Source organism: Terrapene carolina, unplaced genomic scaffold, assembly GCF_002925995.2.
Source record: "Terrapene carolina triunguis isolate 2854851 unplaced genomic scaffold, T_m_triunguis-2.0 Scaffold23, whole genome shotgun sequence".
Taxonomy (NCBI): Eukaryota; Metazoa; Chordata; order Testudines; family Emydidae; genus Terrapene; species Terrapene triunguis.
The window spans coordinates 27,312,093-27,331,157 of NW_020664374.1; the positions used below are offsets into that span (position 1 = coordinate 27,312,093).

Sequence of the window (19,065 nt, forward strand, 5' to 3'; positions counted from 1 at the left end):
TGCCGCTTACCCTGGAGCCGGCCCTGCAGGATTGAGCCAGATCTGGGAACTTCACTACACAATGGCTAGTGTGACATCATCAACTGTGGTCATTCTGGTTGGTGCAATGGTCCCCAGTTGATGACATGCTTGTTGAGGACATCAATCAGTTCCAAGCATTTTAATATTTTTGTCCATATCTATTATAAAGATCCTTTATGTGCTCTTACTAGACTTAGTGAGTTAATGGCAGGTAACTGAAAATATTAAAAATGAACACTGCTAAACTCAAATAGTTGTATAGTACCTTACTTATATTGTGACATTTATGTAAGTGAGCCTGTGAAAAGGAAAGCAGATGACCCTAAAATTTTCAATTAAACTCAAGAAAATCTGAAAAGCCTATTGTTTTCCAGCATTAAGTATATCAAGCTAAACATACATTTATTTGGGCCAGTGCAGAATCATAAAAGATGAGGGTTAAGATTGCAACCTATTGTGATGAAAAGAGAAACAGTGAGTCAATGTGATTTTAAAAAAATGGCTAACTGAAGCCATCAAAAACATTTGTGTCAGGACTCTCTATTGTTTTAACTCTTCACCAGTACCATATGAAAGATATGAATTCCTATTTGTGCATCTGAGTAGAGAGAGCAAGTTGTTTTCCATGGAGGTGCCTCAACTTTGGAGCTCGATTAGCCTATTGTTTCAAAAGACTCTATTTTTGTTTGTCATCAGAGTATATTGCAAGACACACTTATACTGGGTTCTGCCTGCAAGGATGATTTACATGAGGATATGACTTGAGGGAGAATGAGTTTCTTTTTCTTTTTCTTCTCTTCAGCTGACTTTGTACTGATTTAGTGATGTTCATTTATGGCTACCATGGCACTGAAAATGTCTCATTTGCAGGATCAAATTCATTGATATTCTAAAATCTTTCACTTCAATAGAAAAAAATATATTTAAAGCCATATTAAATCTTGAAGAGTGTGATGAAACTGCCTGTTCGCACTTTTTAAGATGAGCACAAATCCTGTCCATGTTACTACAACCTTTAGTAATGTTTACATTTTGAATGAGGTATTTTCATTACTTCTGCCATTCAATTGATTGTTTCTTACCACTTCCTTAAACTTCAGGCATGTTTAATCAGATAAATTCATATTTGATGTTTGGTAATCACTAAACACTAATCCCCCATTTGTGGTGTTGACCAGGAACTTTCACATTTAATACAGGTAAAATCAGAAATAACCACCTAGTGAATTGAATTCTGTGAACACTGAAGATTAAAGAATATGTTGAGCTAGCAAACTTTTATAAAGAACCACATTAGCAGATGTCCTGCCCATCTTCTAGAAATTTTTAGATTCTAGCAAAGAAATCCCTCCCCACAAGAATTTACAAGGACCATCCACTCCTATCTCTTCAACGCCCCATCTCAGGTGATTCCACCCACTAGCAACACACCTCTTTTAAATGACCAACGAGTCCACTTATTCCCCTTTTCGTCAAGGTTTCCATACAGTTTTCATATTATTTCTCTAATAGACATAGCAAGAATTGCGATGTTCATCACTTCATTCTTAACTTTTAAAAATATAATATTTTTTCCGTGGTTGAATTTAGAAATTAGTTTTTCTAGTGTTCAAATATATGTTATGTTCATGTAAATACTTCCAAGGTGATATAGACACTAAGAAAGAAAGAAGGAAAGAAATAAAACCAAAGGGGGAGTCGGAGGGAGAGAGTCCCAGCCAAGACAACCAAATACCTTCCCTTCTTCTGCCTCTCACAACTATTCTGCCCCAAAATAGGAACAAAAACATAACAAAACAAAAGTCGGCAAACAGCAAAACAACCTACCTCACACTCCTCCCCAAAGGTATTTTCTCCCAAACCCCAGTGTATACGGTATTAATGATGTGGAAAACGGCAATGAAAACACTTAATAAATTAAAAAATAAATAAATATTATTGGGATTATAAGGAAAAAATAGTCAGAGAAAACACAGCAAAGGGGAATGGAGTTGGTTAGTCTTCTGACATTTTGTTCTCAAGCTTCTGAAACAAATATTCTTTTTTGAGGTAATTAAAACATCACTGCTTAATTTAACTACTTTAGGAACCATAATTTTTCCCAGCAGGTGAAGTTCACATAACTCAACAGAAGAGTCAGCAGGAAAGTATTTACAGACCATAAATGCTAATGCTTTAACAACTAGCTTCAGATATTTTTCTGGAGCTCCACAAATTGTTAATAGCACTACTGTTAATGCAGTGTATGGGTCTATAGCTGTATGCTTGTAATAGTGCATTATTGGGAAATACCAAGTATATCAAATACATAATATATCTACAGCTGGAGTTGAATATACTAGGTGTAAAAGGTTATTAGAGGGCTTGCACATGTGCTGAAATCCAGTATGTTTTATTGGGAAGTCTAAATTGAAATGATATGGGGACTTTCAACACGCTCATATTGTATGCCTACTTAATGCCCTTATTCACTAAAGCACTTTAGCACACACTTAATTTTATGAATGTAGTAGTTCCACTGACTTGAATGGGATCTAAGCATATGCCTAAAGTTAACCACATCCTTAAATGAGTACTGCCAATTTCAAGCATTCAAAAATCAGGCCCATAAAAATCATGCTATTTTAAAAATAATACATGTATTTTCTTTCTGGTTTGAATTGGAACTGCATGCAGTAAAACTAATGGTGTAAATTTGAAGTAGATTTCTGCTGTGCTCAAAATGTAAGCCTATAATTAGCCTTTAGATACCTCAGCTTCAGTCTAAACAAAGTCAAACACCTATATGGGATTTCCAAAATTGAAGCTAAAGAGTATACATGGTCTGCAGAGAAATAAACTGTTGCATTTAGCAATCCTACCTGGTGAATTTGAACATGCAACAACTTCTATTCCTTTACCAAAGATGCAAGAACAAATATTATAGTTGTGAGGATTTATGTAATAAATATTTAGGCAAATTATGTGGCTTTAAGGACTTTGGGAAGTTTTTGATGCAGCTATCAGTGATGCTAACTTTATGCACTCCTGATCTATAGAACATACAACTTTTGTAGTGGATTTTTAAAATTTATATAACAAAGCCTTCAGATATTGATTAAATATAGCATCAACACATTACCTGTAAAACAATAAGGACAAATTGAAATATGTAATAATGTGCTATGACCTAAGTAATACTTTTTGGCTGACCATCAGAATTGAGTAACACACTGATGAGAGAAAATTATCATTAGTTTCAGAGAAAAGGAGTACTTCACAAAATGTATGTAGCATTGTTCACACAATCCCACTTAGCACTGACAATAAAGGCACCATAAACCAGATGCAAAAGTAAGGAGACAGAAAGTTAAAACAGGTATTTTCCCATCATCTTTTATGATGGGAACTATGTGTATTTATAATATCACTGTATCTCAGTATATTATACTATTTCTATAGGATTTTTCTATGCAGCATTTGTTAATCTTAGTTTAGGAATCCACAACGCTTTCAACTGGTTAAATATTATCAATATTATCCATTTGGCAGAATTCTTTGCAATTGTTTCAGCAAAGTTGAGAAATTCTGGTGCATTCCTCTCCTCTTCCATGTATCTAGTCAAATATTTACAGATAGTAGTCTGTATTTTGCCACTATCCAAAATGAACAATGGGTTCCCCTCCCAACCATGATATAGATCTAACAATGAATTGTGTAAGATTTCACAGTAAGCTGTGAACAGCTAATTGTGTATATGCACATAGCTTCTTTAGTCTTTATTGCATCTAGTGTTCAGCCTGTAGTAATCAAAATATTGTAGTTGGTATTCAGTGACTGTAATCATACCTATTACAACAGGGAACAGAGGAAAAAGGGGATTTGGGGAATTTTCACTGAGCATTTGCAGTTATATAAATTATTGTTCTTCCATTTCTAAGGAAAAACCTGCAGGGTAAAGGGTGTCATTTTTATTTACAGATTAGAGGAAGAGAAATCTTTCTACAGGGAAAAGAATGCTATGTAATATGCACACACACATTCAGATCAGGAAACCACTTTAATAATAACTGATCTTTAATGTGTGTTTTTTCATATCTTCTATTCCTAATGCTTTAAATTATAGTTCACAAATACACATTTAAATGCAGATGCATGTAGACAGTTTTAAGATTTTAAAAAGATACCAGCTTCTGCTGTTTGTGGGAAAAAGTTTACTAAAGTCAATGAAGCTTATCTATTACTATAGATGGATTTTAATCCCTAGTGAAATCCTTATTCATTTATTAAATGGGAAATAAGTTAATTATTAAAACTAAATACTTAACATGTATTTGGAAACCTCTGTTTTAATCAGTGGTGTTAACTTATGGTCCGGGGACCAGTTGTGTTACTAAGCCAGGCTGCCTTCTACAATAACAAAAATTTGTACACAACACAGCATATGTTAGCCATAAAAACTTGATGGCCTCATTTTACTGACCTGTCAAAGGCTATATTAATTATTCCTCAAATGTTAAGGGTAAAGTCTTTTCAAATTGATTTAGGTATCCCTACACTGATTTTCAGTACGTGGGATTTATGGCTATGCCAAGATATATTTATTATGTATCATTTTATTTGTGACGAGAATTATCTTGACCATACATATATTATATTAAATTAAATAATATTTATTTTATGCTCACTACCTTGGTATTAGAGTGATTTATCATAGGAAGAATATTTATCAGAAGAAAACAGATGTTCATTATTCCCCGGGCCAAAGAAGGTGTAATGTCTGGAATCTACCACCATTCCTAGTGCAAGTGGGTCAAGCAGGTGGTTGTGGCAGAGGTGGGGTATTGTGGCCTCTGCAACCGGAGTCAGCTAGGTTGCGGCTCCTGTTGCTGTTACAAGTATGCTGGATAGAAGTCTTGAGGTCGGGGATGGAACGACTACTTCTGCTTTCTGCGCCTCTGGGCCAGGATGTAGATTTTAAGGAACCAGAGTCTTTGAAAGAATGAGGGTCTCGTCTGTTTTCTCACTAAAGAACTTTTGTGTGTCAAAAAAGGGGAAGTCCTCTTTGGTGGTTTGGACCTCCTTGGGGAACCAGGATGACTGCAGCCAGCAATTCCTGCAGATCACGGTTGCCAAAGACCAAGAGGCAATGTTGGCCGCATCCACAACAACCTGGAGGCCCACCTTGGCCAGCAGTCTCCCCTTATCCAACAGCACTTGGAGCTGCTGTTCTTTGTCTCATGGTAGCTGGTCTTTGAACTCTGTTACTTTAATTTAATTGTGAAAATCATATTTCACCAGCAGAGCGAATGTTGCATGTCCTGGACTTCCTCCAATGGGATCCCCAGATCCATCGCCACCAACTAGAGTGGTTCTTGGTATTGGAAGTGGTCGTCCGGTGGGGAGAGTGTGGCAGGAATGAGCACCTTGTCTGGGGATGAAGAGGCAGCAGTTGGGACTGGCAGAACTGGTTCCTCCTCTTCTTCCTCATTCTCATAAACATATGGCGCTGGAGGGTGAGTGGGGAATGGCCTATAAGAAGCCACCAATGGTGCCCCTTGGCCCCGGAACAGATCCCAGGATGGCCAGTAGGGTCAAAAATAATGGTCTCTGGCCATTGGTGGATTAGTGGGCCCTACGGATAACACCACCACACCAAAGGGATTGTAAACTGGGGGATATGGACTCCAAGGACAGTTCTGGAAATGGCAGCGCTGACAGTTCCGAAGGGCTTTGATGTGGCAATGGGACATCTCACCCCAGTGGTGGCAGCAATGGTTCATTCACTGGAGAGGGGAGGAAGCACGTGAGTGGAAGTGCAGAGAGAAATGGAGACCATGGATATGGGAGGAGCAGCTCCTCTGTTGACAGCAGTGGTTCCAGGCACCTGTGAGTGTGGGGAGTCATATGCGACAATCCTGAGGGTACAGGTGGTGTCAGCAGACCTGGTGGGGTATGTGGCAGATACACCAATGAGTACCGGGGCAGCTGACAGTACCACTGGTTGCACTTCCATTTTGCCTTATCCTTGATTCTGGTAAACTTAGGCAGCAGTCTGGTCGGATCTACACATGACTTCTCACCCAATCTGGTGCAGCCTGGGGAGGAAACGCAGCATTACTGAGCAGTCATGGACGGGGATCTGCTCTTATGCCTATGTCATGCTTCTTCTCATGGCAGGGCTTGTCCAGTGGTCTTGGGTACCATCGGATCTGGTGCCTGGGAGGTGCTTAGAGGATCACTGACCATCAATGATGAGTGGTGCACCGTTGGTTCCGGATCTGAATGCGCTCATGGGCATGTGGCCTCTTCCAATAAAAGCTTCCAGAGGTGAAGTTCTCCATCTTCCCACATTTTGGGCGGGAACGACTTACAAATAGTGCAGCGGGTAATGTGGGCCTCACCGAGGTATTACAGACAGCACTAGTGTTCATTGCTCACTGAAAATGAGAACAGGCAAGAGGCACAGTTCTTGAAGCCAGGAACCTGGGGCATAGTCCCCAGGAGGCCAGAGTTCCCCCAAATAGGGGGAAAAACGACACCATATATCTCTGAGTAACTACAACTACATAACACAAAAAACTATCTACAACTATATACAAGGGAAACGGACAGGAAATCACTCTCTTAGCAAAGCTAAGAGCACGAAGGAATAGGGTTCCAACTCTAGCCATGAGGCAGTAAGAGGGACCTGGAGCAGCATTTACCCGCATGGCCTATTATAGACTTGGCTGCAAACATGAGGGGGACACATGGGCGGGTCAACGGACACTGCTAGGAAACCGTTCCCGCCCCGGTGCATGGTGCACATGCACACCCTTTTGGAATCCATATAGGGACCACCACTCAAAGAAGAAGAATGATATTTCACCCATTAATGTTTATAAACATTAGAGTTTAAAATGAATAATTCCAAGAAATGTTTAATTGTGGATTATCAAAAATATTACATACTAGAAAATCAGAGCTCACATGATAACATTGCTGTATCCCTTATCTTGTTTACAGGCACAAAAAGGTTAAAAGAAAAAAAAACCCACAAAACACAAACAAAATAGCAACAGCAAAATGATGGCATATAGCATGCACATCACAGATCAGTTTTGGGTTCTGATTCAGTACAGGATTTAAGCATATGACTAATCCTAAACATATATTTCCCATAGACTGCAAGAGAATTACTCACTTGCTTAAAATTAAGCACATGCTTAAGTGCTTTGCTGAATTGGGGACTTAGTGCAGCCCTTAAGCCGTTACTGTTTGTAATGGCCATTTTAAAACGTTAACCTTGCTCAACATTACAGAATCTATAAAATGTTGTTTATATTTGGGTTGGGGCCAGGCAGTTGTGGGTTGTAAAACTATTTACCCTGATTATCTTCCACATACCTAATCACAATGTACGGATATTTCTACTTTCCATTTTTTTTTTTAGTTTTGTCCCTATGAAATTGTGTTTAATGATCTGTCTTCTTAATTATATTTACTTTATTTCAGTTAATACTGTGTCCTGCCTTGAGAGCAGGGGACTGAACTAACCTATTCAGGTCCCTTTCAGTCCTACACTTCTATAATTGTATGATTTTTTTCTATATTTTAAGAAAATAGTCAATTCCAAAACTTTCATCTTACATATACAAATATTATAATCCCTAAAATACCACATTTGCTTTCAATCCAATAAGATACAAAATCTTTAGTAAAGGGCTAGCTCAGTGCACTGAAGAAAGTGACAAACTAAGCAAAGCATAAATCTGTGCGCTTTAAATACATTAAAACACAATCTATTGACATAGACGAGGATTCAGATAAAAACCTATTATGTTTTATATGCCAATAATCTTTTTTGTCAATGACCCTGTCCTATATCATCCACAATAAAAAGTAATAAAAATTGTTCATGCCAACATTACTTATAAAATGAATTCTTTTATCCACAAACCAATACAATTTTAATAAAAATAAATGGCTTATAAGCCAGACAAACTGAATAAAAAAAACAATGAAAATTTAACAGAAGGTTCACTATCCAGCACACAAATAGACCTATATGATCCATTTGCAATCTATTATACTTTATTCTACGTATCCTTAAATCATACATTAAAAGTCCTTTCCATCAGGCATGAAGGAAGAGATTTTCAGATGCATCTATTTGGTCTTCCAACACTAGGTGTATAAACCAACTGGTTAATAATACATGTGAATAAAGCAACAAAACACAACAAAGGGAGTGCAGTAATAACCTACTGGTGCACACAGCCTCAGGCACACATCCACCAGTTGCCTTCTAATTCCCACCTTGGTTTACTTCTAGAAGCGTATGGGTTTTTAATTTAACATAAAATCCCTTTAAACAAAAAAGTTTGATTTTAGGTTGGTGATGATGCTCTAAAACATGTCATTCCAAAGAAAAGTGGTTCATAATAGAAAGAGAAGAGAATTTAGTAGGAAAAATATTTCAGCACCATTTCTTAACTGTCTTCTAGAGATTTATTGTTAATTTTCTAGTTTTGTGAGGTTCCCTGGACAATTCGGAGTCTTAATAATGCAATAAAACTACAATTATGTCATTTACATGGCGAGAGAAATATATACATTTGGTAAGGAGCTTACAATTTATGGGCCCAATACAGCACATGCACAGAGTAACTTTACTCAGATGAGTAATGCCATCATTTTCAAAGTTGTTCACATGCATGTTTACAGGAACAAACAAACTGTGGCATGGAATAACAGTGCAGGAATGTGATGAAGTAGAGAATGAGGGTGCATCAGATAAGGTGGAACTTGTGTGCACTGCGCCACCGGGCTGCAGAGGGAAGCAGTGGTTTCCCTCTGAAGCACCCACCTGGAGATGCACTAGCAGGGGGACTTCAAAAATAAATTGTTGCTTCCCTTTATGCTTGCCATTTGTGGCAAGGCTGCTCTTAGCAGAACATGTAGCTGGTTTAAGGCTCTCAATCAGTTTATACATAATGTTATAATCTAAAAGAAGCCCTTCTTATTGAACGGAAGTGTGTGTGTACACAACAAAAGGGAAGAGGCAGCTGTCATGGAGAGAGAGAAGCACTGTATATAAAATAGAAATAGATTAGGTATAAATAACTAGACCGGGAAAGAAACTGATTTCTGGCAGAGAAATGGAAAAACAGCGAAGGTACTGGAGAGAGAAAGCTTAGGGACCAGCCTTTGCCACTTTTCATCCCCTTCCACCATTAAATTTTTATCTCACCCATTCAGCATTATAGGAATATTTTTTGTCCTTTTGTTTCAGAGCTCCATGTGGAAAATGACTAAGACATCACAAAAGAGGCCCCATACAGCCAATCAGAATGTGGTTTTTCACAAACACTAAGAAAGCAATACTCTATTATAATTCACAGCAATTTAGCCAATTTCCGATGGAATGTTTCTGGACAGTAATGGAGACCATGGAAAAGAACACCAGAAAGGACATAATACAAATATAAAGCATAAAATCTGTTAAAATTACAGGAAATAAACACAGATTATTTTTTGCAAAAACATAAATACATTCTTTGCTCACTATATATAAAGGCATTTGCAATTGAACTATTTTATATCTTTCAAAGACAGAATCAATGTTGTAACTGAACTCATTCTGTCAGTTACAGGACTTGAGATCAGCTTTATATAAATCGATTGTGTGAGATACAAAGTGTTTTGGTATAAAAGAAATAGAATTAAGCCAAATTAATAAACAGCTTCAACTCAACTCAATTATTTGGAAATAATTACAGTTTCACTTCATTCAAGGCAAAACAATAATTCTACTGTATTCTTAGAACAATTTTTTTTGAAATGCTGTTTCACCAAACATTGTGTTTTGATACAAAACACAGCAACGTCTAAGAAAATCTTCCACTTGACCATTAATCAAAGAGTGAGACAGATCCTCAGCTGGTGTAAACTCTTGAAACTCCATTGATTTCAATTGCTGACTTCAATGGCGTTAAACCAATTTTCACTAGCTGGGGATGTGTCCCAATCTATTTCACATGCACATACACATCCAAATGCTCCAGTGGTTCTCAAACTTTTCTATTGGTGACCCCTTTCACACCGCAAGCCCCTGAATGCAACCCCCCCATATAAATTAAAAACACTTTTTATATATATTTAACGCTATTATAAATGCTGGAGGTGAAGCAGGGTTTTGGGGTGACGGCTGACAGCTCATGACCCCCACATAATAACCACACAGCCCCCTAAGGGGTCATGATGTCCTACATGCAGAAACCATTTAGATGCAGTCCCAACAAACTGTATCATCGTAATAGATTTTTTTAAATCTAATTTCTCTGACATCATTCATTCATCCTATTCAAACATATATTTTGTTTTACACATGATTACACATCAGGTGTCAGATTACAATACTATTGCTTGCATTGAGTAGTATTTTATTTCATAAGTAGGCCTAATGACTTCAATGAGGCTATTTGTAGAGTTAGATACTTTTCACTGTAAGTAAGAGTATCAAAACATGACCCTATATCTGCTGAGTTATATCTAACCACAATACAGGACTTGAACTTACAAACCTTATCACCACATAAAATATTTATTCCTGAGTGTTATTTCACTGAAGATATTGGTACGGCACTAGTATTAACCACTGCTTACTCTAGTAATGGTTTGCAGAATCCAATCCATACCATACATGATGTTTTATAACTACTTTAGATTTCTCAGAGCACAAATATTCAAGGTCCTTACTCTGGTATGAAAGAATAGGGTAAAAATATTCTCAAAGATAAAGCTGCCACAGCTTTACATTTATCCTCTGCAATGATTTGTTCTAAACCTCGCATCTGCTGGTAAAAGAATAAGTAAATAAATAAAATGCATCTCAATGCATAGAATCTTTAATACTAGAGGTCTAGGGGACTATTTTCAACTTGTTTCATGAGACTTTATTGTTAACGTGAGCTGCACAGCTAATTCCCCTATCAGTGCACTGACAATTAACAGTATTTGAGTCATATTTCTTCTTTGGATTCTTAAGCAGAAAGTATTTGTTACAATTTTATTTTTTTTCATAACTCAGTGGAAAATGATGGCAAACCAAACAGATTGCACAAATTACACTGTCAATGTCACAAGAAATGTTTTGTTTTTTAGGAATAAGAGGGAAGGAGGGACAAAAAATCCACGTTTCATTGTAGAGCTGACTTTCTATCAGTGAAAAATACAGAAATTTAAAAAAGAAAACATTACCTTAATATTGAAAGCTCCTAATTGGCCCACTTGGTTGTAAAGTTCTAATTGATCCTTGACGGGAGATACCCACAATATCAGCTGACTTAACTGTTGTTCAAACTGGGTGAAATTATTTAGCAGATGCTCAATTTCTTTTTCTTTCTCCGGTAGATCTTTGGATACCTTAAAAATACCAGAAACTTGATTTGAAAGAGAAAAAAATAAGCTACACGTAGCAACATAATAGTGCACTTTTATATTGTTAAGAGAGCATAAATCATATGTACACACGGGGGGGGGAGTTAAAGAAATAAATGCACATATTAAAGGACTGTACTAAATGGTTGCATATATTTACCACAACACTCCCCCTGGAAAACAAGTGGTGTCACATTTCTCATGTTTTCAGTTATTCAGATGTACACCTACTCCTGTGTGCTACATAAAGGAAGGTTGTTTTCTCAGGAGGTGAAACTGTTTCAGAATAAAACCTTTTACTTTGAGTATAATATTTTAATAATGAATATACAAATCTGAAAGGGGCTGGCAGTTCATTTAAGTTCAGATAAACATTCAAATGTCCAGATGCTAATTCAAACTATCTAAACCTCTTAAATCTGGAAATCTCATGAGAACATGTTTTCTTAAAAGATCCATAGTTCTGCTCGTTTCCAGTCAGGTTGGAACATGGAAGTACAGATAAAAAAGTACACATACAAATAGAAAAAAATAAGAGGAATATATATATATTTACTTGTGCCTCCAGTCTGAGTTCTACTTGTTCAGTTTTTAGGCAAAGCCTCAGGCAGGTTCATATTTATCCACAGCGATTCTCAATAGCATCAGAAAGTAAGAGCTACGAGATCAGGGGAGGGCAAACTAAGGCCCCGCACGCTCCCCTTGGCCGGGAACGGGGAACCGCAGCCAATGGGAGCTTGGGGGAAGGTACCCGCAAGCGAGGGTAGCGCGCAGAGCCCTCTGCCCTTCCCTCCCCCAGGGGCTGAAGGGACATGGTGCCGGTCACTTCTGGGAGCAGCGCGAGTCCAGGGCAGACAGGTAGCCCACCTTAACCCCAATCCCCTGCCCCAGCCCTACATTCATGGCCCTGCATACAATTTCCCCACCCAGGTGTGGCCCTCAGGCCAAAACCTTTGCCCACCCCTGTACTAGATGGTATAGCACTAATCCGCAACATAGAAGTGCTAGAAATTAAGACAAGAAGAAGATGGAAATAAAAATAGTAAAGAAAAAAATCACAGTTTTCTTCTTTCCAGCATCCTTTAAACCAATGCAGTGCTCACGTTGTATTAAAAAGGGTGGCAATTAATTATTCAACTTGGACAAAAAAAGTGGGTCTGCTCTGCAGATTAAGAAAATCAGTCTTCCCTGTGGCCCATGTTTCTAAGAGCAGGCTTTTACTAAAATGGCTCTTTTAAAAGTAGCAAAATGAGGGAAGCATCTGATAAACACAATATTCCCTTTGGAGTTACACTATATTAATGGAAGCACTACTATGCTATTGGTTGACTACAAAAATATTACTGATGCATACTACCTACTAATCTTTCATCTCCGTTATTTACATAACACAATAAATCTAAAACCATTAGAGACCAGAATGCAATGAAGGTTTCTATGAAAAACACAGCTGAGATAAAGGGAGGAAAATATGAATCTCGTGACAATAACTTTCACTTTGTTTTTCCAAATAATAGTCCATTTGAAAATATAAATTAGACTAAATCAAAGGAATAACACACTTATATATAGTTTATTTTATTTGTCATTTATATGAATGACAAAAACACGTTTTTGTCATTCATATATTTCCCCAATATGTTAAATGATTTTCACTGTTACTGTTTTTCCTTAATACTCTAACACAGTGGTTCACAACCTGTGGCACAATCAGCACACAGCTGTGGCCCAGGTAGATATACAGGTAGTATATATATAGTGTGGGTGTGGCCCAAATAACACAGAGCGCTGCATATACGGCCCACAGTGATAAATAGGCTGAGAACCACTGCTCCAATATCTAATAAAATCTGACCAATAAGTCAAATCCCTTTTTGTTTTCTCTTAATCTTGTTAAGTATAATAAAATCACTTCCACTCATAGTACAGCATATATCCCCTGAGGTGAAGGAAAACAATTAAAAATGCATCCATTTCCCTTATGTGTTAATTCAATATCTATGCAGACGTTGGATTAATTTCACAGAAGATTAGCTTCATCTTTTTTACAACATTTGAATGTTAATCTGTAATGTTTAGAAACTTTAATATTAACATAAACAAGTTCAACAGAGATATTATTCTTGAAAGTAAACAAGTGATCAGAGACAGAGGTCCACTATATAAATCTGAGCCTACTCCTGAAAGGTTTAAACATAAACCAATTTCAAATCAACATTTATCAGGGGTGTTAAGGCAAGTGTGTTAAGAAGAAGAAAGGAAACATTAATGTGATGGTTTTCTTTTTCCAAAAAGAAGAGCACAGTTAGCTATATTCTTAGATATATTCAGCTTCTAACATCAAAATGTACAAATAATGCGTAAACTAAAACAATTAGGTTTTACGTTCCGCATTCTAAGTTATTGACATTGAAAATATAGCTTACACAAAAAAGAGGACTTAATAAAAACGGGCTTTCAACCTTTCCAGACTACTGTAGTCCTTTCAAGGGTCTGATTTGTCTTGTGTACCCCCAAATTTCACCTCACTTAAAAGCTTACAAAATCAGACATAAAAATACAAAAGTGTCACAGCACACTATTAATGAAAAATTGCTTACTTTCTCATTTTTACCATGTAATTATAAAATAAATAAATTGAAATATAAATATTATACTTACATTTAAGTGTATAATATACAGAGCAGTATAAACAAGTCATTGTCTATGAAATTTTAGTTTGTACTGACTTCGCTAGTGCTTTTTATGTAGCCTGTAGCATAGGCAAATATCTAGATAAGTTGATTTACCCCCAGAAGACCTCTGAGGATAAGTTTGCCAACTTTCTATTTGCAGAAAACCAAACCTCCTTACCCTGCCTCCTGCCCCATCCCTTCTCCAAAGCCCTGCCACTCCTCACTCCATCCCCCCTCCCTCCGTATAGTTGCACCTCAGGTATAGTTCCAAAAGTTCACGGTCTTCCTTCTTAACAGAATAATCCCTGGTGTTTTTGTTTTTTTCCTGCAGCCCCTGCAATCTATTGATTAGCATTTTGCTCAGACTGTAAATGGGTATCCACTATTAACAATACAGTACTCAATTTGCTCATGGCCAGAGAGGGAGCATCTCTCTCCCACCGCATGACAGGACTATGTGAATAACCTTTTGATGACCTACTTTAAGTCGCAGACCTAGTGAACATAATTTTTAGTACTTATATACATAACTCCTCACATATGTTCCATATATACATCTCAAAACGATTATGATGACCATCATGACTCAGGTTTTCATTAAAGATGACATTCTTTGGTGAACTAATATGTAGATACCAGACCCAGGGGATTCCTGTAACCTTTATGTACCCCTGTGACCTCTGCCAGCTGACATCAGGAAGTCCTGGGGGTCATACTCTGTTCATAAAAGAGTTGAATCCTGAGCTAAATACTGTAGCACTGGCATGGGATTATCTTTGTATGAAGAAAAACTAAATTTGTTAAATGGTTAATATTTTGAAAAAAATGAGATATTTTATACGTAAGGTTCCATGTCAACTAATTTATCATGCAAACAAAAAAGTCATATCTATAATATGAGTTAACTTCTTAGATGAGGTCTTGAAAAACATCCAAGATTATTCTATAGATTCCTAACCCTAGGGCATGAGACCTATTACTCGACAGAAAGAAACAAAGACGAGAACTCCAGTAATAGTTATCTTAAAAGTACCTGAGATTAGCAGATTTTGACAGTATGTCAATAAATGTAACCCCTGTAAGATCCAAGGAGGGTGTTTTATGCTACCATATGAGAAACCCAAATTCTCTCTCTGTTGGGAGAAGTCTCAGGCAAGACTATTATGAAGTAAAAGCAATAGAAAAGGTTTGGGACCTGTTCAATACATTGTTTTTACCATAGCTAGTAGACACCAATCAAGAAAATGTCTGGTCAGCTAGAGGAAATTAGAAGCACTTCTACCAGCCAAGGGAGCAATGGGAGAAAACAAGCAAACTAGTTTTAAGATAGAGTTTGATAAATTTATTAAGGGAATTATATGATGAGGTTGTCTGAGATAGCAGGGGACTGGATTCAATGACATAGGAGGTGCCTTCTAATCCTATTCCAATATCAGTAGGCTGCTAAAAACCAACTGTATTGCTCCCCATGAATATGTATTAATATCCCGGAACACTGGCTTGACTGGCAGCAAATCAACAGAACATAGAAAGATACACCTTTGTCTGCCTCCAGAGAAAAGTGGACCTGGCAGAAAGGTGGATTAAAGAAAGAGACTCTGACTTTAACATCAAAGAACCTTTGCAGTTTTGGCTGCATGTCTAAATATTAATTGTAAAACTTTAGATACTGAAATTTAGTACTTTAGTTGAAGAGTTAAGTTAGACTGATTGGCATCTTAAGTAATAGAATAATTGAAAAGATTTAAGCTCTAAATTGGCAAACAGTAGATGATGCTAATTTTATATAAACTGACCCAGGTTTTCACAAGATGTTCATTATTGTTGTAATCTTAAAATGCATACCATTTTGAAGTAATTTAATTTTACATCGCTGAATATTCATATTTTTTACTGTCTGCATTAAGATAAATTTTAAAAAACTACCAGAAAAGTAATTAACATTTTTGGGAATATCAGAATGTTCTGAGAAGTTTGAATAAAATAACCTCAGCTCAAAAGTTTGAATCTTTATACAAATATTTTCATATCATCCCCCTTACAGAACTAAGAAGTAATCCCAAGGGCTGTTTCCAACCTTAGGTGTTAGATGACCTTTTATCCCTCATAAGGAACTTAACTATCGCTACAAGACGTCCTTCCCCTTCCTTTTTCATTTAATGTAAAACCACTCACGCTATTGTGCAATGAAACTTTTCCTATGAATTTTTTTTTTTGGCTGATTGTTCAGCTCAAAGATATTCCTCTGTACATTGCATACTGAGATGGAAGCAATGTGGAATGCAAAATCAGTGCTGTAGTCCAAGGCAGAAAAGGCAGTGACAAAGTGGAGCAGAAATCACTGCAGTTGCAATCTAGGCAGTTAGGCTGGAGTGATACCAGAAGGCAAAAACAAGTGAAAAAGTGTCGCAGGCCCATAAGAAAATAGTTTAACCTAGGATTAAAAACACTAACTGTAACGGTGTGGTTATTGCATGGCATTATTAAAGCATAGAGTACAGTTATGTGCACTAATTATGTATTTCCATACCTTAACATGTTTGGCTTTCTTTTAAGTTTAACCTTAATTCAGAATTTCCTGGGTCTGTAGTGCTCATTTTGCCCTCAAAGTACTGATGCACTTACTGATCTTTTAGTATAATTCAAATGTTGGTAATGAGAAGAGTAAAATGATTCACCTGGCTCTATAAAGCCTCCCCCACTAGGTTGTTTCCCCCCATGTTAAAAAAAAATATTAGTAACCACATATTATATCTTACTTCAAATATGATTATGTTATTAATATAACTGTAAAGGTTGTCATAAATTCATTATACATATGAATGAGAGGGGACAAAATAGTTCTAATTAAATGTAGATTCTTAAAAAATACATTAGATACATCAACTGACATGATTTTTTACGGCACATTCTTTTATCTTAATTATGAACAGAGAGAAAACAGGTTCTAACTAAAACTATCATTTGACATAATAGCATAGTGTGAAATAGTCCACTGTCTCAGAGAGAGGTTTGGCCATGGAAGGTGTTAGATTTAATTTTAAAAAAGACTAAAAATCTATCTTATGAAGAAAAGACTGTTTTGGATTACTTACAGTACAGTAGCTGCATCTTGCAACAAAATACTAAGAATTCTAGGCGCAGAAGTCATACCAACATTTCTTTGTTGTTGTTGCTGGATTTTTGTTTGTTTGTTTTTAAGTATCCTAAATTTTCACATAACCATGCAGGGCTCACGAAACATTAAGAATCTTAATGGGATAAGAGAGAGAGAAAATGTGTGTCTAGTAAAAGATTTATTGACCTATCTGACAATTAAGCAGTCAATGCATGTGGCTTCCCAGAAGAAGATGCATAGCTGCAATATCTAATAATGATCAGATGCAAAGGTGAATGCAAAACAGAGAGAGGCCACAACTTTATTAATTTAATAATGGGGTGGGACACTATCTGCCCCTTCCCTCTGACATTGCAGATATTGAACTACGTCCAGTTTGAAGTTACAGAGAGCACACCATATAACCAATGAGTTGGGACAGATCCTTGTAAGTCTAACCCCTAGGACTCAGCTCAGTTCTGAGTGTGCTCCTTCTCTCCACCCCCCACAATGGGGGCAGAAGGTAGCAAGGTGGACCTCGGTCTGACAATTTTAGGTCTCCCCTTCTCCTTACAGGCACCCTACCCATATCATGGTTTCTTTTACCTCTTGAGCTGATTCTTTAGCTTTTGCCTGCAGTAGACACTGGCCAAATGTTTTGACAGACATTACTGTAACTTCCTAACAGTGAAATTCCTGCATTCTTTTAACCTAAGCACTGCAATGCTCTGAGGAAGCTGAAAAACTCTCTAGACTCCTACAAGTTTTGGGTCAATGGTAAAAAATTCCTGAACAATAGGGAGGAAGGGCAGGGCAGTAATCATGATGAGATGTCTCCCAGATGACTGGGAGGGCTTTACACTGAGTGGGGACATAAGAGAAACTCAAATCCCCTTGCTCCCACCTGGCTGGCCAATGGGAGACAGAGACGCCCCTTGCTCTCCCCCAGGCATACACTGATGTCCATTTTGAGGCAGGAGAAGGGGCTCAGCTCCAGTATGTCTGGGGACAGAGTCTCCCTGTGACAGACCCTACATACTACTTATAATAATTGTTGTACAAACTATACTTTGTGAGGTATCATTTGAAAACTCATAATTTGATAGTCAATATTGTCCTGATAAAATACATGTGGCAACACAAAATGTGAAGTTATAAAATTTCTCTGTATGATGCTTTTAATACATGTTCCAGACTACACCCCCTACCCAAGCAGAAGTTCGCAAACAGATAAAGGAATGCGTGCTCTGCTTAATTTGCATTGAAGCAGTAAACAGAGTCATCAAGCAGGAAGGAGAGACAAAGGAAGTTCAAATAGGTGAAAAAAACAGCAGGGAATATTCTTTCTCATAGACTCTTTGTCTCCTGAATCTTAGCTGGAAATGTTTTTTTTTTCATGAGGGGGACTGAAACTGTAAAAAGGAGGGACAAATACCCCAAGTGACCCCCTCTCTCTTCCTCTGCCCATCACATTCACGGCACCTGAAGTGACAAAGGAAGCCTTTGCTGGATTCTGAGAGAAGTTTGTTCAGTAAGACTGCTGAAAGCATATGTTGGGAAAATGTGCTTGAATCTGATATAGTTTGTTAAGTTAGACACCACTAGGAGTGTTCTGGGGTCACCTGCTATATAACCAAGGCTGGTAAGAGCCAAGGTCTGGCTGGCCGGCTGCGGCACACAGAGACATAGTTGGGAGTGACTTGCATGCTGGCAGCTGTTTGTGAGCAGTCCAGACTGGAGGCTACAGCAGCAAAGCATTGTAAAGGGCAGGCCAGGTTAGAGGGCAGGTGTGACATAGCTACCCATTGGTCTGGATTGTGCCCCGGTATGTCATAATGGTACCAACACTGTCAGCTACCTCCAGAGCGT

General features: G+C 37.5%; 1 protein-coding gene across 1 annotated transcript in view; it reads right to left on the reverse strand.

Moving 5' to 3' along the window:
• LOC112112035 (dystrophin) overlaps positions 1–19,065 on the reverse strand; it is a 1,981,667-nt gene that overhangs the window by 607,453 nt on the left and 1,355,149 nt on the right. Inside the window, exon 48 of the mRNA XM_026649948.1 lies at positions 11,245–11,409. Coding sequence (XP_026505733.1) covers positions 11,245–11,409 — 165 coding nt within the window. The remainder of the gene's footprint in view (positions 1–11,244; positions 11,410–19,065) is intronic.